We start from the raw sequence: 23,769 nt of genomic DNA on the forward strand, positions 1-23,769 counted from the left end.
CATGGGGAGGCTACTATTTACCTGTTTTGCAATTTGTAACAGGGTGAACGTGGAGAGGCAGGGCCTCCTGGAAGAGGTGAACGCGGAGACCCGGGAGCCCCAGGACCAAAGGTCAGTTATTCTTACGTTGGAGGAGAGCTGTCTTTAGTTTGGGGGTGCATACCTCTTGCTGTAGAATATGCAACTAACTCTTCAACAGATGCTAAAACGACCCAAATCACAAGCACCTCATTGAAATGCACACTGATGCTAGTGATTTTGCAGTTCAACTCTTCTTGTTTACTCTGTGCAGCTCAGTGAAGAAATTTAATAGCATATCTGAACGTAAAGGGAGAGATGCTGTCATATAACACGCCATGGCTCAATGTGTGTTACAGCCTGCTGAGAAAAACCCTCACTGCCCAGTGATGTGTTCATTTCCCTGGTAACTTGATGGAGTGTGACACCTTGGAAATATTAGTGCTAAGGATATATTTGCCTATGCAAGTTCTCTTTCCCTAAACATTATACAAACTAACGTGGTCATACTCTAATAACCGGCCCCTCTCGGAGACGGGGTGATGTAAGCTCTGATGAGAAAGAACTCTCAGCACAGAAGCACTGTGGAGACTCAGAGTCACTTACAGAGCTCTCCCCAGACACTGTTGGAAAAGAGTCTTCGGAGTCATAACGGGTAGAGGTTGACAGAGACCGTGAGCTCCTGCTACAGCGATGCGTATTCTCTGTGTTAAAATAACCAGCGTTATACGGCACTGTGCCGGGCTGTAAAGATAAAGTGTGTCCGTGATCCTCTTTGTTCTGAACCACTGCTCTTATCTTCCCTGTCGTTCTCTTTCTCATCTTCATACTCTCTTACAATAGGGGAAACAAGGTGAATCAGGAGCTAGAGGCCCAAAGGGGTCAAAGGTCAGTAACCAATAACCATTTTGATGTGACTTCGGGACTTCGGGCCTTCAAGATATGTGTCTTTTGCCTATTCCTCAAAGAGTTCTGTCGTAGATGAAGCCTTTCCTTCAGGGCTTACATTTGGTTTGTCCCTGTGATTATAACTCAAGACACTTGGCTTATTTGTCCTTGTTGTCTGCTCTTATCCTTAAGACTATCCCTTTTTAACTGTGTGTGTGTGTGTGCCACAACACACAATATGGAGGTCAGAGGGTAATTTGTGGGAGTTGGTTCTCTCTGTCCACCATTTGGGTTCCGAGATGTAACTCGAGTATTCAGGCGTGGTGGCCTCTGCCTGCTGAGCCTTTCGCCAGCCACCCTCAGACTATTCTGTAAGAGGCAGTGTATGTCCTGTTTCCTGAGATTAGCTTTTTTGGGGAAAGAGAGTTTATGAATTGTTTGCTTTTACTTTTCATTCCCTATTTTTGTTGACCAATGTTCCTGTTATACTTTGGTTCGTCACGTGACTCCATTCAGAGAGTTAGAACAATACCCTAGGAGTAGAACATGGCTCAGTGAGTAAAACTTCTTACTGTAGAAGGTGAGGCTCTGAGTTTGAGCCCCCAGAACCCACAAAGTAACTCAAGTTATCTGTGATCCCTGCACTCCTGCAAGAAGATAGGAGAAGATATAAGGGATTCCCCAGAAGCTAGCCTGGCTTACACAGTGGAAAACACAAAGAGACCCCGTTTCACATTAAGTGAAAGACAGGCACCGACACCTGAGGGTGTACTCTTATTCCTGCACACTCACTGGGACACAATGCAGACACATGTACACACACACACACACACACACACATTAAATAATAACCAAAATAAAATGTCAGCACCAATAGCAGTTGTCCCTTCGTCATGACGCTTATACTATCTGAAATAGCATATATACTGTCACGGAAAATGCCATTAGCTGATAGCATGGAAGAGTATAAAATGGGACTAGAGATTAGAGGCTGTTAATTCCCTATCCATGGAGAAGTTAATTGTTATGGCCCATGTCACTAGTATAACCTGCATGAGAAAAATTACAGCCTCCCTTTCTCCTTATCCTCACTGGTCCTTATCAGTTTTATGTAACTATGTAGAGAGACAGATATTGTGAGCTCTGTATCAAAAGGGGGCTCTAGTTTCAGGCTGATTTAAAGAACCTTGAGATATACACAGATTTAAGTACATTCTTCTCTTGTCATTTTCAACCTCTGATCATTTGAAGAGTGTGTAGTCTATTCTTGGTGTCTCTGTTGGTGGGGTTATGACACCGTCAATAAAACTCCAGAGATGATTTCCTATTGCTTTGAAACCGAAATGGGGAGGAACAGAAGAGAGAAGACAGAGAGGAAAAGGAGAGGGGGAGAGATAAGATAAAGGAAGTCTGGCCAGCCTGGTCTAGCTGACTGCTGTCAACTCACAGAGTGTTAAAGTAGCTACTGGTGACTATTGTCACCAGAGGGGGTCTAGCCTCTGGCTTTACAATCCCATTCTTCCTAAAATGATCTCTCCATTCCTTCCTGTCCCAGTTGTCTCTGTTTCTTCCATGAGGACAGGTGCCACAGTGCCTTGGCCCTTTTCCTTTCATTCACACCCCTTCAAAGGAAAGCAACCCTGCTCACTCTGAAGATAAATATTACTTTGGGTACCCTAGAAGTCACTCACTTTGCTTATGCAAAGCCTGGCCAGAGAGTACATAGCCTGTCTGACTGTTCCAACATAGCCTGTGTTCTGAGGACATTTAACTACCCATCAGCGCCATCTTTAGGAGGCATTTCCAGTGGTGGCGGTGGTGGTGGTGATGTCTGCTTCCTATGTCTGCAGTTCGTGTCTAAAGCGCAGCTGTGTGGTACAAATAGCTCGTTAGGTGTGATGGATTCCTACAACAGTGGCCATGCTGATTATTATTTTCTTTTCTCATGGGCAAAGGGTGATCGTGGAGACAAAGGAGACTCTGGAGCTCTGGGACCCCGGGTGAGTATTCCTCTTGTCTAAACTCAAATTTGAGGTCGTGTTGGTGCAGCTGTGAGAGGCATCTGAATGGATGGTGTACAATCAAAGGCATTAGTGGTAGACTGGGATTATTCCCGCTGATAGCCTTCCCCTTGGTCCTTCCCCTTGGTCCTTATTTTTTTTTGTTCAGGCACAGGTTGTATAGATATTCTTACCAAACACCTTTTATTCTGGAAAAAAAAATTAGTATGAAAACCACAGCTACCCAGCTAATAAGACCTCCATTTTTCAGTTAAGGCGCTAGTCTGTGCATTCATACTCTTGAGAAAAGTCAGAGGACTAGGTCATGGAAATTGTGCAGCAGATATAATGGGAGGATAAGAGTCTATACTATGCAGAGGTGTGAGTGTGCTTGTAATCTGGCTTGGGGGAGGTATATTTGTGGGTATATAATATCCTGGTCTTCCATTTCCTCTAGTTTTAGATAAGTTGGGGCACATGGGATAAGATTCTTATGGGGGAAGCCAAGAATTTCCCACAGAACATTGTTCATCATTGCTCTGTTTTCTAAGGGGATGAGGAAGCAACCTACAATATGTAGATGAATAGAGAGCGGTTAGGGGACAGGCGGTGATGGTGCACGCCTTTAATCCCAGCACTCGGAGGCAGAGGCAGAAGGATCTCTGTGAGTTTGAGGCCAACCTGGTCTACAAGTGCTAGTTCCAGGACAGGTTCCCAAAGCTACAGAGAAACCCTGTCTTGAAAAAAAAAAAAAAAAAAAAAGAGAGGTTAGGGGTTGCCTTAATAAATGCAGAAAAAGTCAATAGTATTTTGCAAGACACAAAGATCAACTGGTGTGTTTAGAGTTGGTTTCACATAGACAGAAAGTTAGAAGTAGTCTATCTCCTTTACAATATGGACAAAATTTAAACCGAATTATTATTATTATACATCATATACATTGTAGTAAGGAAATAACAGTCAGGGAGGACTCGAGCTACTCCTCTTTCGCCACCATCTTGTAGACGAGACTAACACCCATGACTTTCCCTTGCTTTGTTTTTTGTCACAGGGTCCACCTGGGCAAAAGGGTGATCCAGGAGCTACTGAGATCATAGACTACAATGGCAACCTCCACGAGGCCTTACAGGCAAGTGACGAGCTTCTGCCCTAAGCCACACAGTGAAGTGTATTACTCTTCTGTTGCAACTTCGGGAAGAAAGAGTTTATTTTAGCTTACGGTTTCAAAACACCAGAGTTCATAATTGCGTCAAGGCATGGCATTCTGACCAGGAAGCTGAGCGCTCACATCTTCCCTTGCAAACACGAAGCGGAGAGCAGACCGGAAGTGGAGTGAGGCTACGCGCCAAGTGCGTACTTCCTCCAGCAAGGCTGCAGCACCCTGCCGCCAAGAGCATCACCAACAGGGGACTAAATGTTCAAATGCCTGAGCCTACGGGGGCGGGGGGAGAGGGGGTTCCAGGGGAGGGGGGGGGTCCCATTCACGCCACCACCACCACCACGGGTCCGTGCATTCATCACTATGCCTTCCTTCTCCATCATTCCCTACTCACGGTCGGAGCTCCAGCCCCGGTTGTCTTTAATTTGTAGGAATTTAAACGGCTGATTTTCTATTTCCCTTATATTTTAAATTCTCCTAAACCCTATCAAGTATAAACACTGTGTTGGTTTAGGCAAATGTTCGCTTCCTTGCTCTATAGGGGACTTTTTACAAAGCTGAGCAGGAGCTACTTGAGTCCAGATTTCCGCTGTCGTTCTCACCAGAAACGGGACCTGGCCAGTTAGTTCTTTCCCTGCCGTGTGCCTCTGTTTCTCCACAGTTGAAATGAAGATACCAGCCGTAGCTACCTCGCCGGTGGTTGATAACAAATGGCTAAAGATAACAACTCATGCTTTGAAGAGTCCTTGGCAAATAGTGGCCTTCTCTGTGGTCGTATGTTTCAACTTGTTTCTTTTCATTCCGTGAAAACTAGTTCACAAAACAGTCCATGCGGCTTGCCCTGTGACTCTCCCTTCTTAGCCATCCTTTCCATGTTTATGCACGTGCGTTATAGTATCTGTCGTCACCCAGTGGTGACCATGATAATCATCACCCTTGACTTTCCTGTCACATATACCAAATTGTTTTCCTTTAAAAAAAAAATCTTTATGCTTTAACCTGGCCTTCTGCTCTGATTTCTTTCATTCTTTCCCTCTAGTGAAGTCATTTTATTTTGGTATTTCACACTTTTATGCATCCTCACTTTTTCTTTTTTGCTAGCCTAAACTCTCTGATCTTCCTTAGGTAGACCGGTTACTCCTTCTGTGTTGTAACAAGTTTCCTGACAGTCTTGCCATTTCTGAGGTCTAGCTTGTGTATGGCTCCAGCTTTTTGGAAGAGTTCCTCCATGGCCACATGTTTTCTTACTGATTTCCACTAATACACCTGCTTCTACTGGTACTTTTCCCACCTACTAGCTGACATATTACTAACTAACTGCTACAGACTGATGATGCCACGTTTCCCCCTATTGCTCGAGACAGAAGGTTAGGAGCATCTCACGACTGTTCTTAGTCCCTCTTACAGTGTCATGCCAGGAGCTTTCTCAAAACACATCTCAACACTGCTCATTCTGTCCACTCCCAAATATACATCCACATCCTGGTGATTTCCTGTCTAATCCTGTACCGGTCCTGTGGCCAATGCTGCCTCCCTGGTGTCTTCTGGCCCCTCTAATCTAACCAATGTACATCTCTAAGGCTGATTTTTCATAAGCTATCATTACTTTGATTGCTCTGGTTTCCTCAAATCTCTCCAAGAGTACTTGTTGCCTACTCAATCAAGACCAAACTCCTCCATCTGTCGTCAGTTAAGGCTCCCTAGCACTATCTTTTCTGCCAGGATACTTTTTGTATTTCCTATGAAATAGTCCTTTCTATCATATCTTTACAAATCTTCTCTGCCTAGGATCATCCTATTGTTTTTCCTTTCTTTTGTTCATTGAATCTGATCCATAAACTTACTGCTGTCACCAGCTGACTTCTTCCTCAAAATCAGGGGCCAATAGTGTGACATGTGATTTCTCTCTAATCTCATAATTAGTTTTAGTTTTCCATTACCATATTGTACATTTCTTGGTAACAGAAAATATGTCTTATGTTTGTGTTGCCTGGACTTGTGAATGTGCAATGAACAGTTAGCATTTAGTGGTTGGATGAATGATTGTTCTTTCTATGTACAAACCATTGCTGGGCTTAAAAACAAACTAGATACTTTAAGTCCCTCTATTTTACATCTGTTTTAATATTTGTAGCCTCATGATTTCATCAGTGTGGTCTAATTTTCATAGACCTGTACTTTTCTGTGGGCTTTGCTACCACTACTGGCTTTTGTATTTCTATCTTTTCTATTTGGACAAACGTGCATCGGATGGTGTATTCAGCCAACTGACTGATTGAGCATTCCTCATTACAAGTGGCTTAAACATAAACAGTAACCTGAGGGTTATTGTCAAGTTCTTGAGCCAACTTTCTGAATGTTTTCCTTTCCCCCTACAAGTTTGTAATTATATATGGAAGGTCAGAGACAAGGAACAAGCAGGCTTTTTTGGACCCACGTGTTTTCAAAATTCTTTCTTACATAGTAAAACAGGGACAGCTCTCAAAATTTATTAGCAAAGTTATACATTTCACTGAAACTACTTCCAGTGCCCTATAGGTCTTTGCTCCACCTGGAAAAGGTGCTCTAGTTACTTTCTGTGCTGTGTAGACGACCTGACCCCCCCCCCCAAAAAAAAAAACATGCTTAGAGGGAAACTTAGCTTATAGTTCCAGGGGAATGGTATCCACCATGATAGAGCAGACACGGTAAAAATGGTGAAAGCAATGACAGTATGGATGAAGAGCAGGACAATGGCTATTAGTGTTGTGTCCATACCCAGGAATGAGAGGGAGAACAGGGATGCTGGTGGGCTGGGCTGGGCTATAAACCCTCAAAGCCCTCCTCTAGTGATATACTTCCTCCTAAAGGCTCCACCATTAGGAAAGGTTCTTTAACCTTCCCATACAGTGCCACCAACTGGGGACCAAGCATCAAATACATCAGGCCATGGGGGACATTTTTCATCTAAGCTATCACAAGGGCACCCACTCTCTACTCTGCCAAGAAATGCTCCCATATTACTGGCATTTTCTACAGCGTTTTGAAGGGTTTTTAAAGCATTTTTTGCATGAAGAGGCATATGGGCTACATTTACAGTGAAGTGGAAATTTCCGTTTCACTCTTCCCTCTACCACTTAGGAGCGGGGTCATTTTAGGGAAATCACTATAGCTATGCTTCACTAATCTTGTCTGCAAAATATGAGAGCTCATAAAATGCAGTGTTATCCTTAGGGTGGTTTTCAAGAGCTCCTGAATGCCTTCTACTGAAGTTCCTGAAAGCTCTGTACATTTTGGAAAAGACATCTGACAGCTGTTCCTTGAAATGAATAGATACACACCTCCAGGGTCTTTTTATTTTTCCCATCTCGCGTTCTATATGACTGTAAACAGTATCCAGTTAATATCCATCATCGTCAATGACTTTATACTGTCTCCAAACCTCATGATATATTACAGTTGGTTCAACCATATGCTGTGTTTATAAAGAATTTAGAGTCATTTTTCAGTTGAGGTCTATTTGTTCATCATCCTCCTGACTTAGTACTCTAGTGGATTAAGAGTCTTTAATGAGATCAATCAATTAAGTCAGAAAGGCATTAGAGAAGAACTGATAAACATTTATTCTCCCCAATTTCTAACCCATGATGGATGATGCTTATTTTATTATTGTGCCCTTTAAAAAACATTTTGTCTAACACTCTAGAATGACTGCTTGGGTATGAATGTATCACAGTTGCAATTTCACACTAGAACTATGAAATAGTTCAGATTATGAAAAAAATCAATACTGGTTTAATTGGATTCTTCTCTGTACTCAGTATCCAGTGTGGGAGATAAAATAGTTGAAGCACTATGCGTATTATGTACCTAAGATAATTGACATTCTGAAATTAGTATTTATAATTTTCATCCATTCATTTGTAGTTGAATGAGAAAATTTATACTCATAACAAACTGCTGATTGCATCCTTTTGACTGGAGCTGAAGTTATGGTGTAAAATAAAAACCTAACACATCTCATGATTTTTCTTTTTGACACCAAGCAACATAAAAGAGAATTTACCTCAAGTGCTCTGACCCAGCTTCTCACCCTGCCCAGCACTCCCCAGAATTTCCAATCCTGTCTTCCCCACAGGGAAATGTCCACATTTCCCATACCAACATGTGCTATCTATGTTCTTGTTTCCAGATCACTCCTTTGTGTCTATTCTGTTGGAAAGATGGTTAGATTAGGTCGGTCCATGGGAAGAAAAGAGAATGTGGCTTGTGTAACCATTGCCTTAGCCTTTTGTGTTGATTCCAGGTGGCTCCAAATTCACAATTAACAATAAAACAGCTGTTTCCTAGGTCAGATTTAAAGATATTTACCCGTAACACTGACTTTACTGTGATCATGATTCATTTTATATACTTAAGACCCTGGCATCATTTTCCCTTTCTTCTCTTTTTCCAGCCCCTCCAACACCCTCCCAAATTCACAGCCTCTTCTTTTTAACCATTATTGTTACCTATAAAGAAATGAATATAAATACAGCCTGTTGATCCCTTGGTATAGGAGAACCACTTAGGAGGGGGGTATAGACAGAGTTTTTTCTTGGGATCACCAGTCAGCTCTGTCCCACCAGCCACTCCCAAGTAACCACAGAGATTTAACAATAATTATAAACACTCAGCCGGTAGCTTGGACTTGTTACTAATTCGTACAACTTTAATTCACCCTTATTCCTGTCTATGTTCTACCACATGGCTCATTATCTCAGTTTGTCTCCGTCTTCCTCTGCACCTTGCTCACAACTCCTGAGACTCCACCCTTCTTCTTCCCAGCGTCGTCCTAGGCTGGCTCTTTCACCCAGTCTCATCCTGCCCAGCTATAGGCTAGCCAGCTCTTTATTAACCAATGAGAGTAATGCGTATTTACAGTGTACAAAGATTGTCCCACAGCAGGGGTGTGTTCCTGGGGAATGCTAACTCTTACTCTCTTAAAAGTTGTTCATGGTTTGCCTCATCTGGGAGAGGAGGGCCCTGGGATTTCTCTCCCTTCTTCAGTGGGCTATCAACCATTGGAATTGCTCAGGTCTTGTTCAGGCAGCCATGCTGTTGACATTTCACAGGTTCTGCTTCCCTGTGATAGCTAGAAGGATCAGTTCCACAGAAGGCTTCCAGGGCCTCTGCCTCTCAGAATCTTTCTGTCCCCTCTTCGTTGATATTTGCTCTCTGAGCCTTAAAGTGAAAGAATTGGGTTATATATGTATCATTTGGGGCTGAGTCACCATCACGGTCACTTGGTCTCTGCAATTTGGTGAGTTGTGGCTTTCTGTAATGGTCTGCTTCTGTAAAGGGAAGTTTAAGCTCCCATCATCACGAAAAGTGAAGAATAACCTATAATCTGGGCAGGACTTTCATATAAACGTCCCCAAATGAACCATAAAGCACAAGATGGACGTTTACAGTTAGCACCCACCTCCCATCTCCACCCACCTCCCATCTCAAATTATGTCTCCCTGGAGTATCATGTCTTTCTCCATCCCTTCCAAAAATTCTGGTTTTCAAATCATTACTGGTGTTCACAAGGAAGTCCTGCTGTGATGATGTGGCCTTAACGTTGAACAGTCAACCTCGTAGGACGACTTTGTGAACCGCACAGGAGGTCAAAGTGGTGTGCTGGTGAACTTAGCTGACTTTTGTGACCATTGCTCCCTTCTGAGCTACGACGGAACCTTGACAATGTTGAGGGCTCCCAAGCAGCTGTTGCTACATCATTTCTGCTTCCTCCGGTAGCTCATTTGCCACTAATGATATTCTTTCATTATGCAGCTCGTTATTTTTTTAAAATGTTAGCATTAACATTTTAAAGAAAAAGGACAAGTGAGACGTGTCTATTTATGGAAGGATGTGAATTCGTATGTGACCCTGTTAGACAATCTGAGAGAATTCAAATTGTAAAACTGACCTTCATAAAAGTTATTAATTATGCTTTCTAGTTAAAAATAGAATACATGATTGAAGGACAATGGTGAAGAAATTCTTTTTACTCTATAATTTCATCGTTTTGGTAAATGACTAATTTACATCCTAGGAGCAAAATAGCTTTCTCGTGGCTATAAATCTAATTGTGGTGTCAAGAGAAACCGCTTTAAAACAGCATAAGAATTACTTTATATTGTATACATCTGATGACATCCAATTGTGGGGAGATATAAGAACTTGCTCTTAGTTTATTGACATTTTGCCTTTGTCTCAGAAACATCAAACTTTTTTACTGCATGATGTAAAACTGTAATCACATTGGCTGCTATTATCATACAATACAAGCTTGAGTCATTAGCACATATATAAGCACAGGGTTTTCAAACGGACATTAGTGACTATGTCGCTAAAGAATCATCAAAATATTTAGAGTGAAATAGATAATGTGAAAGTTAATTATTTTACAACAACAATGATTAAAAAATGGCACCAAAGGTTTGAATCAGAGATTGGAACACAAAGGGATGGTATTAAAACCGACCCCTCAGGTTTACATATCACCAGACAATGCTTCTCTGTAACCAAAAGCCCTGAATGAGAAGTAACTCCTTTCTATTGTTTCAATAAGCCACATGGAGCTCTTGGCACAAAACGTAAATGATAAAATATTAAATACATAAACATAATCACAGAATAGAAAGCATGTTTTAGAAGTCCATATTTTGAGACAATATATTTTGTTAAAGGATTTAGCACTTTGGCAAACTAGATTAGCTTAATGTCAATTTCTTTGGTTATAGCACATGAGAAGGGGTCAATTATAATGTAAAAAGTGAGCAACAGAGTAAGAAAAGAAAGATACTTTACTTTTCCCTAATCGAATCCCATTTAGAATGAAACAGTTCACAATCAGACTGACCAACCCTTAGCACTTCTATATACTTATATATACTATATGTACTTTAACTATATAATTTTTTAATTATGTCAATTTTTAAAAATCAGGCAAATGAAAATTTTTATGCCTTGTTTTCTTATAATTTTTAAAATAAAATTCTAAGAATGTTTCCAAACCCTTTACATGTATGCTGTATTGAAGATAGGATATTATCTTTGCTGTAGCTTCTCTGTTATTTAAAAGACATTTAACTTGCCAAAATATATTTTAGAAGTGGATTTTTTTTTTTCAGAAATCTGTCACTTTATTTTGACACACAAAATAGGTAACTCTTGTCTTTGTTGATCCATTTTTCCCAACAGAGGATTACCACCTTAACTGTCACGGTAACTCCTTTTGCATGATCTCTGTGGTTCATGACTTTGAATTTAGTACGGATGCATGCAGGTCAAGATAGTACTAATGTGGCAATTGGTTTGATCTGGCGTTTACTTTGTGTTTATGTTATTAACCTTTTAAAAACATTTGACATAGTTAAATTGCTGTCTGTTCTGTGGGAAAGTCAAAAAAAATATTACATTTTCTAAGACTTTAACCTCCTGTGAATAAGGTAGTTTGATCTTTTGTGGCTTAGAAATCAAAGCTTTGGCAGAGCATGGTGATGCACACCCTTAATCCCAGCACTCTCAACCCAGTGACAGCTGGATCTCTGTAAGGTCAAAGCCAGCCTGGTCTACAGAGCAAATTCCAAGACAGACAGGACTACATAAAGAAAGGGGGGCAGAGGAAGGGGAAGGAAAGAAAAAAGAAGAAAGAGAAAGGAAGGAAGGAAAGAGAGAGAGAGAGAGAGAGAGAGAGAGAGAGAGAGAGAGAGAGAGAGAGAGAGAAAGAAAGAAAGAAAGAAAGAAAGAAAGAAAGAAAGAAAGAAAGAAAGAAAGAAAGAAAGAAGAAAGGAAATCAAAGCCTTTGAAGTAGATGGCTAAGGGTGGAAGGTGACATCAGATCAGTCACAAGAAGTGGTGGGCAGAACAGAAGGCAGCGATTTCAACTGTCTTGTCAAATCCAAAGCTTTTTCTGTAGTATGGTGACTTGAGGAGTGTACCGATAGTTCAGAACTCTGGTTGGCAGTTGTTATCATCATGAAATTGATGAAATATTGCCCCACTGAAAGTCAATATCTAGGCATATTTGATGATGATAGAAATGATGGGGCTGTGTGGTGTGCTTGTTACTTTTAAAGCCTGAAATTTTAACATGTACATTTGCTATGTTTTTCAACTGTGTCTTGTCTTGATTCAGGGCCCCCCTGGACCTCCTGGACCTCAAGGACTACAAGGGCCAAAGGTTATCCTTCCTTACTTGTCTCTCTTTATCACGTACAGTGCAGCAGAGATGCCATTTTTATTTTATTTTATGCTGTTTTATTTATTTAAGAATGTATGTCTTTATAAAATATGTCTTCCAAATTCCTAGAGAAGCAAGGCCAGAAACCCTGTTTGAGAGGACAAAGAAACAGTATTGGAGTCTCCAGTAAAGGAAGAAGGAGAGCTCCAAAGGAAGGAGGGAAAATGAGGAAAGAGGGAGAGAAATGGAATGACACAGATTTAGGAAAGGACACTGAGAAAAGTACAGAGTATTAAACAAGGAAAGGCCAAGTTTCACAGAAGTTATAAAGGTTAATAAGTACTCTACATGTCTTAGAGCAAAGGATAAATATTCAAACAAGTGAGGATTGATGCGCGTTTACTCTTGCCATAAGAAAGACCTTTTTGTTCAATTCTTTTCTAAGAGGAGGACAAGGAGAGGCTTCCCATGATGCATTCATGAGTGACTGGCAGGTTTAGGAGTCATTCTCGAGACGTTTTACACGCCTTCTCTTTGTTACATGCATTCAGACTTTCTGCCACACATTTTGTTGAATGAAGCACACTGACCACAAACAGCAAAGTCTGAAACATCCTTGATTATACATCAGCTTTGTTGGTGGTATTAGCTTTACTCCCCCGCCCCCAAACTAAAGCTTTGTCATTCCACCATGTTTGATCAATTAACACATGTCCAGGGATTCTGGCTTTGCAGAGCTGAGCTACGCGTGTTGAAATACAACTTTCGTCATTGGATTCTTGTAGGAGATTCAAGTGGTTTCGAAATTCATTTTTTATTTATGCTTCTTAGGTTGGTTTATTTGCTGGGCCTGTCATACACACACACACACACACACACACACACACATTCATGCACATGTCAGCTTTTGTGCTTTCTCTGGATGCTTAAAAGTAAATGTTCAGTGTTAGAGAAGTTTATTTCTCTATTGAAAGACCATAAAGTAAACTATTTCTGAGGTTCTTGTCCTTGTGAGATGTATTCGGGGCATAGATCCTAATTACCAAAATATTTTTGTGTAACAGAATCATGTTCCACATATAACATTAATGTATGATTTGGAACTTTTTAAACTAGTTTTCTACATAGTCTTGTCCTGGAAAGCACACACCAAATAGGCCAAATAAGTCATTCAATGTGCTTCTCTTTGATGAGCCTCTGCATGGATCCCTTTCCTTAACAGTCTATTGATCTGGGCTAGACGTAGAAGGAACCCTGGCGACTCTCTGGTCCTTCGTGTAGCATCAAACCCAATGAAATTTCTTGCTTCATCTCCTCTCATAACTAAATCTCAAGAAGCAGAATTTTCCCCAAAGCTAAATACATTCTCAAGAAGCAGAATTTTCCCCAAAGCTAACTACATACTTCATTTCCCACAAGGCTTCTAAGATATCTCTGCAGCGCCGAGGCCTAGCAAAGGCAGCCATGTTTTGATTTAAAGAAATGGAAAGGGCTACCCAGCTAAAAAAAAAAAAAAACGCTGTCTCACTAAACCTTCCATCTCCCCGCTTATGATCACTTGTTAATTCAGTTGCCCAAGAGGTAATGATGAACCTTCACTCTCTTATATGGTTTGGAACCTGCAATGTGAACCTGTAAGATACCAGTAAGAACATAGAACCCAGAGTGTGAGACAGGCTCCTAAAGGCATGGTCGCTAATAGAGTAAGCGCTTTGAGTAAGAGTGTGTGGGATGAGGGCTAGGGTATGATGGCTCAGTGGTTAAGAGCATCAACTGCTCTATCCAGAGAACCCAGATTCCATTCCCAGCACCCGTATGGTGGCTCACAACCATCTATTACTCTAATCTCAGGGCGTCTGACACTCTCTCCTGACCTCTGAGAACACCAGGGGCACACACAGCACAAAGACATACCTGCAAGCAAAAATACACATAAATCTTTTTGTAAAAAAAGAGTCCGCGGGGTGGATATGCATAGGAACGCCCTCTAAGTCTGGAAGTCCAAGATGGGTTTGAGTTGAAATTGAAGAAAGACAGGGAGATGGTAACCATCTGGAAACTGGTACATGTGGTAACAGAGGCATCCAGTTCCTGCCCGCTACCTGCCCCTTCCCCAGTTTGCCCACCAAACTGTCAGCCCACCCATCCCCGTGTCTTCGCACTAATGTGTGACGTGACAGGCCTTGATACTTCCCATGGCCATTTTATTTTATTTTATTTTATTTTATTTAGGACTAAATTTTTATAACTGTTTATTTCATGCATACATACCTATGATATAGTTTAATTGTAAAATGGGTAGAACAGGAGGAAGTTGGGATGACTGAGGTGGGTGTGTGTCACTATGAGCCAGCACAGCATGCCCTGAGGTGAGCATAGGACTTATCCGCAGTTCCAGACTTATCCCCAGTTCCGGACTCACCGCGTTCTCAGACTGGCAGTACTCTAGTCACCTGGATTTCTCCTTCCAGTGTCAAATAAAAGGTGTTTTCATTTTTCACACATGAAAAAACTCTTACAAACCACACTTGAGTGAGGGAAGACCTATGAATCTGGTAGTTCTTTTAGCCTCCCTGGTCCATATGTGTAAGGGTAACAGTTCAGCAAAGCTATAGCGATTGGCCTAGAGTGTTGACAGATATCCAGACTCAGAGTGAAGCCGGGGCTCAGCCGGGTGCATCCAACCTCAGCAGACTTGTTTGTGGCAAAATAAACTTTGCTACTGCCACAAAGAACTGGAAACCCAAAAATAAAAAGAAAGGCCTTTTTTTTATTTCATTGCTTTGAAACCACAAGATCCTGCCTGCCTTAAACACTGGGAAAGCTCAGGTTTCATGCTGTGGCCTACAGCTCTTAAAAGTTTTTTTTCCCCCCAGGAAAGGGAACTCTAGCGGATGGAACCTTGTGGTTTTACACTATTACCAAAAAAACCCTTCCTAGAAAACACAGCCTCAGGGCAGCACCTGGGAAAACCCCTTCATGAGGGACTTGCTCACATCCAGAACCGTCTTCACACTTCGCACAGGGTAAATTGGGGCTTGTAATACCATCCACATGGAGAGTTAAGTGGTATAAAAAATGCCTTCCCTTTCAAAGGGTTTTTGCTCTGTTATCCTTCAAAGCTGAAAAAAAATGACTAAACATGTATTGTTTAAATAATCTCTCACATGTTGTTCAGATTTGCTTTAAACTAAACATCTTCCATTTAAAAAAATAAATCTCCGTATTCTGAGTTTGTCAAACATGCTAATAAATCATACTATTAAAAGTTCATCTATTTCATTTCTAGCAGAGTATAGGAAGTGGAAAGGGTCTGAGGGTCACTTCATGGGGATTAAGATATCTGATTTATTAGGTCCTCCAGTGGGGCTTTTCTGGCCCGGGCACACTCACAGCCATTATGAACATTTCACATTATGCCAGTTAAAATATTGCCATAAATTTACCAGACTTTGCCTTTTAGTCTTTCTTGGTTTGGCTGCTACGTTTTGATGCTCTAATTTGATGAAAATTAGAGAATCCATACTGATTCCTCCCTTATGGGAAAAAAAATAACGACACAGTCACAGAAATGTTGCTGGAGGATGTGGGCAGCCATTGAATAGTATATAACCAATGGAACACTGGAAGAAAGGTGAAGACAGTGGCTACATGCTACCAGGAGTATTATTACACACAGTTCTCAAAGATCGCCCCTTCACTTAGTGCAGATCTATGTACTGTACCAGCATGTTCTTGGGTTAAAATGCATTTGCTAAAAGTCAGACTGTACTTTTACCAACTAGCATGACTTCTGTAGCAATGATAAATGCAGGCAAGTTCTTGCTTTTTATTTTGACAGGGTGAGCAAGGATCTCCAGGAATTCCCGGAGTTGATGGAGAACAGGTAATTTTCCAAGAGCTATATGGTTATATAAAGCACCATTATTGATCACTACTTTTACTATAGGTTTAAAGCCAAAAGTCATGTCTTTTCATAGATGATGCTTGCCCTCTCTTTTTTTTTTTTTTTTTTTTTGTCATTTGTTCCACTGGAAAGCCAAAAGTACAACTAGTTCTAAATTAGATAAAAATTTTGTTGGTAGCAATGTAAAGCCACGTGTTACTCTTGCTTTGTGCTTGATACTACTGACCTGTCAATCTGCCTCAAAAGAGTCTAGTAACTAGACTCTGAAATCACTACATTAGTAAGAACAGCTTCAGGTTTGACTTTGTGGGTTTTTTTTTTTCAGTGAATACAAGCAATTCAATATCAAAATCAATGGTCATAGTTTTCACAAATAGCATGGCTTGTCTACAGTCATTTGAGAATGCCTCCTTTTTCTGTTTAGTGATTTCCCCTGATTTTCTAGAACTTTTGAAAAATCAGACAAAAGTGAAGCGCTGTAGCTTTGTCCACTGTAGCAATATCTTCCAGAGCGTCCTCAACATAGAGGCTGCTAACATTTCTGTAAAATGCGATATAAATACTTTAGGCTTTGTGGGTGCATATTACCTCTTTCATGAGTCCTTTTCTTTAAGCATGTCTTACTTTTTTTAATTCAACATAAATAAAATCAGTCCCTAGGCTGGACTTGGCACGTCGGCTGCGGCTTGGCATCCCTGCCCTTTTCAGGGTTTTGCTAAGAGAATGCAGACAGCATTAGGAATCAAACCACAAGGATTAGTTTCCAAATCTTTGAGGTTATATGGACTTCCATTGTTTTCTCCAAAAAAAAAAATGGCTCATGGGATGGAAAGACAGCTTGTTGGTTGAAAGCATTCATTGATCTTGCAGAGGACCTGGGTTCAGTTCCCCACATCCACAACAGGCATCACGCAGCCACCTGTCACTCTAATTCCAGGATGTCAGATGCCCCTCTGGCCTCCACGGGCCCCAACACACACGTGATGCCCATCGTCATATTCAGGCCCACACACAGAATGGAAAAAAATGCGGTTGAATATATTCAAGAAATACCTAGAATTAATGGATAAGAAATCAAAAGAATTCTTGATCTACAAAGTCAACCATATACTCTTTAGGAGAAAGTATGAGATGAAAAAAAAAATACTGAACTTTAGGAGAATAGTTATTTTTAATAACAGAGCTGGATATTGAGGTCATATAATGTCACATTAAACAAATATTACAGAAAGGGTAATTTAGTCAATTTGCCATGGCAATCAGAGATCACATGAACAATAACCTTTCCCCATCGTTAGTAATTAAAGATAACAAATTAGACGTGTATAATGACATACTGAATGTACCTAAATATACAATATATACAATAGTTGGATTTTTTTTCTCTATTGTCCTTGTAAGATCCTGTTCTCCCACTAAGCCTCTTGGGTTGGCCTTGTTGCTTTTCCCTGTCACAAGATCCCTAAAGCCAAATGATCTTGCTGATTCACCAGCAGGGTCTATTTACCTTTGCTGGTACTGCCCCACTCCCCCAGTATGTGATTCTGAATTCAGTATAAAGCTGGTTAACAAATTAATATGTGTTCTTGTTTCTAAGATGAACAGGCCTGTGCAGCTTGTGAATCCCCTACCATGGTAACCATGACCATCTGGTCAGATTGCCACAAGGTTGCCAGGATGAAAATGCTGAAAAATATTAATTAATTTCAGTGTTAGGGTTCCATAACTCACATTTGTTAGCATTCAAAACCCACACATCTGTCTCTTCATTCTAAAAGAATATTAACTGCATTTGGCTCACCATGTAGAGATGTCATGAGAACCGCACACAAGCTGAGTGTGTTAAAGCATTGATTGCACACCGGTGCTGGAAACTGATGGCAGCGAGAACTTATGCATACAGTAAAGAGGTGGGAAGGACTGGAAACCTTTACTTGGATCTTTGTTCTTATAGCAACACTAAGTCCTGGTTCACGTGTCTTCTGTAGTGCTAAGAATTACAGTCATGACATTGTCTTCTGGGCTAATAGGATACAATTAGTTGTCGAGCAAACTTATGAAACCAGGAGAAATCGTGCCAAATACCGACTTCATGTTTTTCATATTTAAGCAGTCTCTAGAACGTCATCCTGTTGGAAATTTTATTGATCCAGTGTAGGAGGGGCTATAAGAAGAATACCGGAAAACAAATGGTATCGGCCTCTCAGCTCGCACCCGCTGCTTGGCAGATTTATCTGGAATCCCATTGGCCCCAGGATCTGCCTATCAGGTTGTCACTATGCTTCTCACCTGCCGACTCTATCACTTGCAGGGTCTCAAAGGTGCCAAGGGAGATGTGGGGGACCCAGGGATGCCAGGTGAAAAAGGAGGAATTGGACTTCCTGGATTGCCGGTATGTTCACACTCTGTGCGCTCTGGCTAAAATAAGTGACTAGGAAAGAATTGTATATTCAACCACACTCCCAGCCAGGGGTTTCCAATCTGGTTTCATTTTTGAAATAACAAAGTATCGTTGCTTAGTTTTTCCAAGCGGGACACTAAAATTTTAAAGTATAACCACATTAATTAAAAAGTAAGTGGTTTCTTTCCTGAATCATTTTCTTTAGAAGGTAATAAAGCAAATAGAATTGGCCATTTGAGTTTAATATGTATAGCCAAGTAATTATCATAAAGTAAACAACAGTAAAGAAATATAAAAAGCACAAAATCTCAAAACTTTAGAACCATTAAAGAATAGATTAGTCTGTGTGTCTATACTTTGGAGTAGTGCTTATTCCCCTGACTTACTGTTTCTCTGAAACTTTAGGGAAATATAGAAAATATAAGGAAAAAAGTAGAGAGGTTTCCCTACCCTCTACCCTCTCCCACCCTATGCCCAATACTGATGATTGAACCTATGGCCCCTTACTTGCCAACCGAGCCCCTCTACCACTGAGCTATATCTCAAATCCTTTTGTTTTTACTTTCTATGTTAAAAAGTTGCATAGGCTGCCTTGAACACACTCTGAAACACAGGCTGACCTTGAATATTTGATCTTTCTGTCTCAGTCTCTCTAGTATCAAGATCTCAGGCCTACATCTTCAACCTGTTTTTAAAGAAGGAACTATAGATAAATGTCAGTGGAACCAAAGTCTCACCTTTGCTATTTAAAGTGAGCACACTGTAAAAAATAATAATAACATTTATAATCCTGTATATTTAATACTGTGAAATCAGGTTCAGCCCAGTTTCTATTTACTTTGTATTTTGCTTTATATAGCACTCATAATCCTAGGGATTTTAGTATGTTTACCGCTTTGGACTAAAGTGCGTGGAGACAAAACTTCTTATGTATGATCTGCAGAATATAAAAATTCAGGGCAGCCAAAGTCCGGTTGTCTGTTAGACCTTGGAAATAACTTTCCTGCTAAATCTGCTTCCTGGTTCTTTGTAGGGTGCCAATGGAGTAAAAGGAGAGAAAGGAGATTCTGGGTTGCCGGGGCCTCAGGGTCCTTCTGTAAGTCCATGGGGTTGACCCTTCACGTGGGAGTATCATCTGCCTAGGTCCCCCTGTGCCAGATGCCTAATCAGTAACAGAAATAGTCATTCACTTAGTGGATCAAACTATACGTGATACATGTTGGTCTTGTACAGTAAGAGATGGTGTATCTCAGAAGTTTGAGTTAGAAGCAGCTTCTCAGAGCTCTTGGGAGAGAAAAAAAATCAATGGGTTTCCCATAATGCTTATAGGGAAAGCCTCGTGAAATAAGAACTTGCATTCTCTTTTTCTCTAGAGTCCCATTTGTGCTTCGTGAAATAACCGAGGGCTTGATCGCGGTCGCAGAATTATAGCATTTCTCAATAATCAGTTGCTTCCTTTTCTTTTAATATTGTTTTGATTTACTCTGGGTTTTTGTAGAACAACTGTAGTATTTGAAGTTATTTGATTCTCATAGAGGAGTTTCTAAAGCCAGAGAATCAAGCCCAGCTCCCCTCGCAGGGTCCTCTCTCCTCTGTGACTATTGATGGCATTAGCAGAGCCCTAGAACAAAACCCATGCTGTGCTGCCTTATCGGTATGAAGTAACCACACCCGTGTTTCTTCTTTGGACACACAGATCATAGGCCCACCAGGCCCGCCAGGTCCCCATGGCCCACCTGGCCCCATGGTAAGTTTTCTTCTCCCTGGAATGTGGTCATTTCTCTGCGCGTGTGCTACTTGGAGAAAAGATGAACACTGCCGGCTTTTGTTTGGCACTGCTCTCTGGGGAGTGGACAGAAGGAGGGAGGTGCTTTGACCACTTTACGGCGCTGTCTTTCATTCCCCTAAACACAATTAGAAAGATGACGCGCCGAGGAGAGATGGGTCTGGCAAGCTTTCCTCCATTGCTGCACGAACATGGCAAATCGTCTTATCCAGTCAGTGCTGTAGGCTGTTAATAGCAAGTAAAGGCACTAACTGAGCTGGTGAAGAGGGTTTCCAAGCAGCTTTGGCACTTGAGAACCTTCCCTGAACGCTCCAGTTAGAACATTTGTAAAAAAAAAAAAAAAAAAAAAAAAAAAAAAAAAAAAAAAAAAAAAAAAAAAAAAAAAAAAAAAAAAAAAAAAAAAAAAAAAAAAAAAAACTGTGATAAAGGCGGAAGCTGGCTTCCACAGATGACGTAGAGTGTGGAGCTTTCTCCTTCCGTGTTAATGACTCTTCTGGTAATTCAGGGAGCCAGGCCGTGTTTGCCGCAGTTGTCTCCCAGTGGGCAGGGGAAGCAGCATTCCTGACCCTGTAGAGCTGCCAGTGGGAAAGGCAGCTATGAAGCAAGTGTGACTCTCTAAGTGCTGGAGGACCAACAGTTGTGCTTAGGCTAGAATGTGGGCAGCAGAGTGCTTCGAGTGCTTTTGACTCGGCGAGGAACAAGGCAGGCTATAACGTTACACCCGTCTCTCGGGCGTCCTCATAAACCGGAAGACATCAATAACGGAGATGAAAGCAAGTGTGGCCACTCTCCACTCCAACTGCACTCTAGAGGGAGCATCGTGGGTCAGATCCCAGCCACAGCGTAGCCTGCTCACCCAGGTCTCACTAACTCCTCCTTTCTTTGGTAAACAACTTCCATTAACCCTCTTCTCTTAACACCAAAGAGAACATTAAGAATGAATCAAGTGGCAGATTTTTGCCTTTTTAGATTTTTTTCACTTTAAGTTAGAGGCTAAAATTTAAAAAGGCTACATCCTGTTCAAATGATAAGGTTAATTAGCTCAAAGGAATTTTAGACCATTATTATCTTGAGATACGAATCCTCAATAATAAGAAACCATTTCCTGGAAGCGTTTATCCGCAACTTATCAAAAAGGGAAACATTACTCGAATGTAGACAGATGTAACGAGTATCTCAGGGAACATGGTCAGCTATATTTCCTTCTGTTTTATTTCACTGGTTTAAATATTTCACTATTTAAATATGCATCTCCCCAAATAGCTTATGAGAATCTCTTTCAAAGTTCAAAGCAATCCACAATAACCTTCAGTTAATTTAAATTGATAATTAGTTTCTATATTTGTATTTTCTGCCAAACAACTTTCTTTTTATCCTGATCCATACATCCATTGTGACGTCCTTTCTTTGATAAACAATTTTAGAAGGGCCGTAAAGAACCCATTTCTGTAACAATAAATGCAATCCAGATCATATCGCTTCGCCCTCTTTGATCTTAAGCTAGATGACTAACTTTGCAGATTCCCAGGCTCGGCTGCCATCTTCCCGTCGCCTGTGGGTTCTTCAACACCTTGGTGATGAAGACTTAAGGACAAAGATCTCTTCTTCCTTGCTACTCACACTGTAGAGAATTTTTTTCCTGAATTTTCTTGGCTTTTATGTTCTACCTCTATTCCATAAAAATTCATGAATCATCTCAAGCATTCCACCAGGTTATAAAATGGAAATTTGAGATGTACCTGTAATGTAACGACAAAACAGGGCTTCTCTTTTTGCCTAATTTTTTCTTCCATGGAAACCCCAGCAGCTTTCCCCTCTCGTAGGCATTTAACAGGCAGAATTGCTCTTAATGAATTTCCTATTACAGAGCAATCCAAGAGCTGGAAGGAACATTTGGTAGGTAATAAATAACATCCCACTGACCTGCCTCTGGCTATAGCACAAACAAGAAGATTCTTGTCTTACATCTCCGTTTTAGACTTGATATAATTCTAATTTCCACAAGGAAGCAGTGAGTCAGTTTTTAATTAAAGCTTTGCTTTCCATTTTTAGGGACCCCACGGACTTCCTGGACCAAAGGTACCAGCAAATCCCTTGATTACTTGATTTCTATTTCCTTGGTGGTCACGGGCAAGCATGACGGAAGCACGTCTGTCCTGTCTTATTTATTTGTCAAGTAATGTTGATAGTCTTTAAGCCTTTAAGCATCCAGATGTTTAACGCTCACTATGCAACCTGACTCAGAATGAGTTTAAATGCAATCTACCTGGAAATAAACCATTCCTCATTTTGCTTTGGCCCTTGTCACTATGTAAGTTTTTAAAATACGTGGTATATTAAAAATCTGCCAATTACAAGCCTCTTGATGAAATTCCCGGGCTAAGCCAGGAGCTCTCTGGGGTTTTTTGGTGGCAGTAGTTCTATGTTTTCTGTCAACTGGAGGTCTTGTTTATCACACACGACTGCTGTACCTGCCTGCTTTGGCTACCCAGCATCCCAGTGGTTTACTTCCCATGGGTCATGATCTATAATAGGATGGGGTATGTCAGCTGTGACGTCACAAAATTCACGCGAGTCTGCGCTGCCTACTCGTCATCTTAAAACCACACACTAGAAATGTGCCCACGTGCAAAGCCACGAATCTCAAGTTTAGAACAGTGACCACTGAGCCTTGGCCGCCAGTGCGTTGTTGACGGTGACACGGTGGCCTCAGGATTAGACTTGGGTCAACTGTGGCTACACTACAGACTCATATCTTCAAGTCTACTATGCTGTGACAGTGTGGGGGCCTGAAAGTTCAAATACATAGCATGGCCTCATGGGTGCATCCCCTTCAGTTTTCCCAGAGTTTTCTGGTGAGCATCCTCGTCTAGGCAGCTGTTAGGAGACTCTAGACTCTGGACGTAATGAACAGCACGCTGGTTTTCACCATCAGGCAAGCAGATTGGATAATACTTCACAGCTTAAAAATCCCTTCAGCCAATGTGAACATGACCCTCATACAGTGAGGTCACCTTCCTTTCACAAGCCTTTCCATGTTTTCCAGACAAATGAAAAGTGTTGTGCCCGAACTCTCCGTCTCTAACATGTGATTGCTGATGGACCATCTGCATGCTATATATCCCGGGCTTTTTCCTAAACTGAGTCAAGAGGATTTACCACTTCCCTGGCTCTTGTAATGTCATCCCATGTTAAACCTTATTTCCTTCATGCTAACATGGTGCAGACAATTAGGGAAACTATATTCAAGTTCTCTGATCTTCATATTCTCTTCTGGGACTGTCAGCTTGTGGTTAACTCTATTGATTAATCCATGCAGGGACCTGACTTGGCAGGGTCAGGGAATGGGGACTTCCAGCATGGCATCAACTTCAGATGTCAGCGACTCCGAGTTCAGTTCATTCTCCTGGGCAAAATGC

At 41.2% G+C, this 23,769-nt stretch overlaps 1 protein-coding gene and 1 long non-coding RNA gene across 3 annotated transcripts in view; one reads left to right on the plus strand and one right to left on the minus strand.

Moving 5' to 3' along the window:
- Col25a1 (collagen type XXV alpha 1 chain) overlaps nt 1-23,769 on the plus strand; it is a 373,530-nt gene that overhangs the window by 321,727 nt on the left and 28,034 nt on the right. For both annotated transcript variants that reach the window (XM_050126611.1, XM_050125851.1), the window contains 11 exons: nt 43-111; nt 862-906; nt 2,862-2,906; nt 3,958-4,035; nt 11,275-11,298; nt 12,212-12,256; nt 16,098-16,142; nt 18,475-18,555; nt 19,598-19,660; nt 20,261-20,311; nt 22,403-22,429. In XM_050126611.1, coding sequence (XP_049982568.1) covers nt 43-111; nt 862-906; nt 2,862-2,906; nt 3,958-4,035; nt 11,275-11,298; nt 12,212-12,256; nt 16,098-16,142; nt 18,475-18,555; nt 19,598-19,660; nt 20,261-20,311; nt 22,403-22,429 — 573 coding nt within the window. The remainder of the gene's footprint in view (nt 1-42; nt 112-861; nt 907-2,861; nt 2,907-3,957; nt 4,036-11,274; nt 11,299-12,211; nt 12,257-16,097; nt 16,143-18,474; nt 18,556-19,597; nt 19,661-20,260; nt 20,312-22,402; nt 22,430-23,769) is intronic.
- The window catches only part of LOC126492734 (uncharacterized), a 220,962-nt gene that overhangs the window by 133,318 nt on the left and 63,875 nt on the right, over nt 1-23,769 (minus strand). The window lies entirely within an intron of this gene.

The sequence above is a fragment of the Alexandromys fortis genome, unplaced genomic scaffold, assembly GCF_014885135.2.
Source record: "Alexandromys fortis isolate MF-2015 unplaced genomic scaffold, M_Fortis_MF-2015_v1.1 scaffold_19, whole genome shotgun sequence".
Taxonomy (NCBI): domain Eukaryota; kingdom Metazoa; phylum Chordata; class Mammalia; order Rodentia; family Cricetidae; genus Alexandromys; species Alexandromys fortis.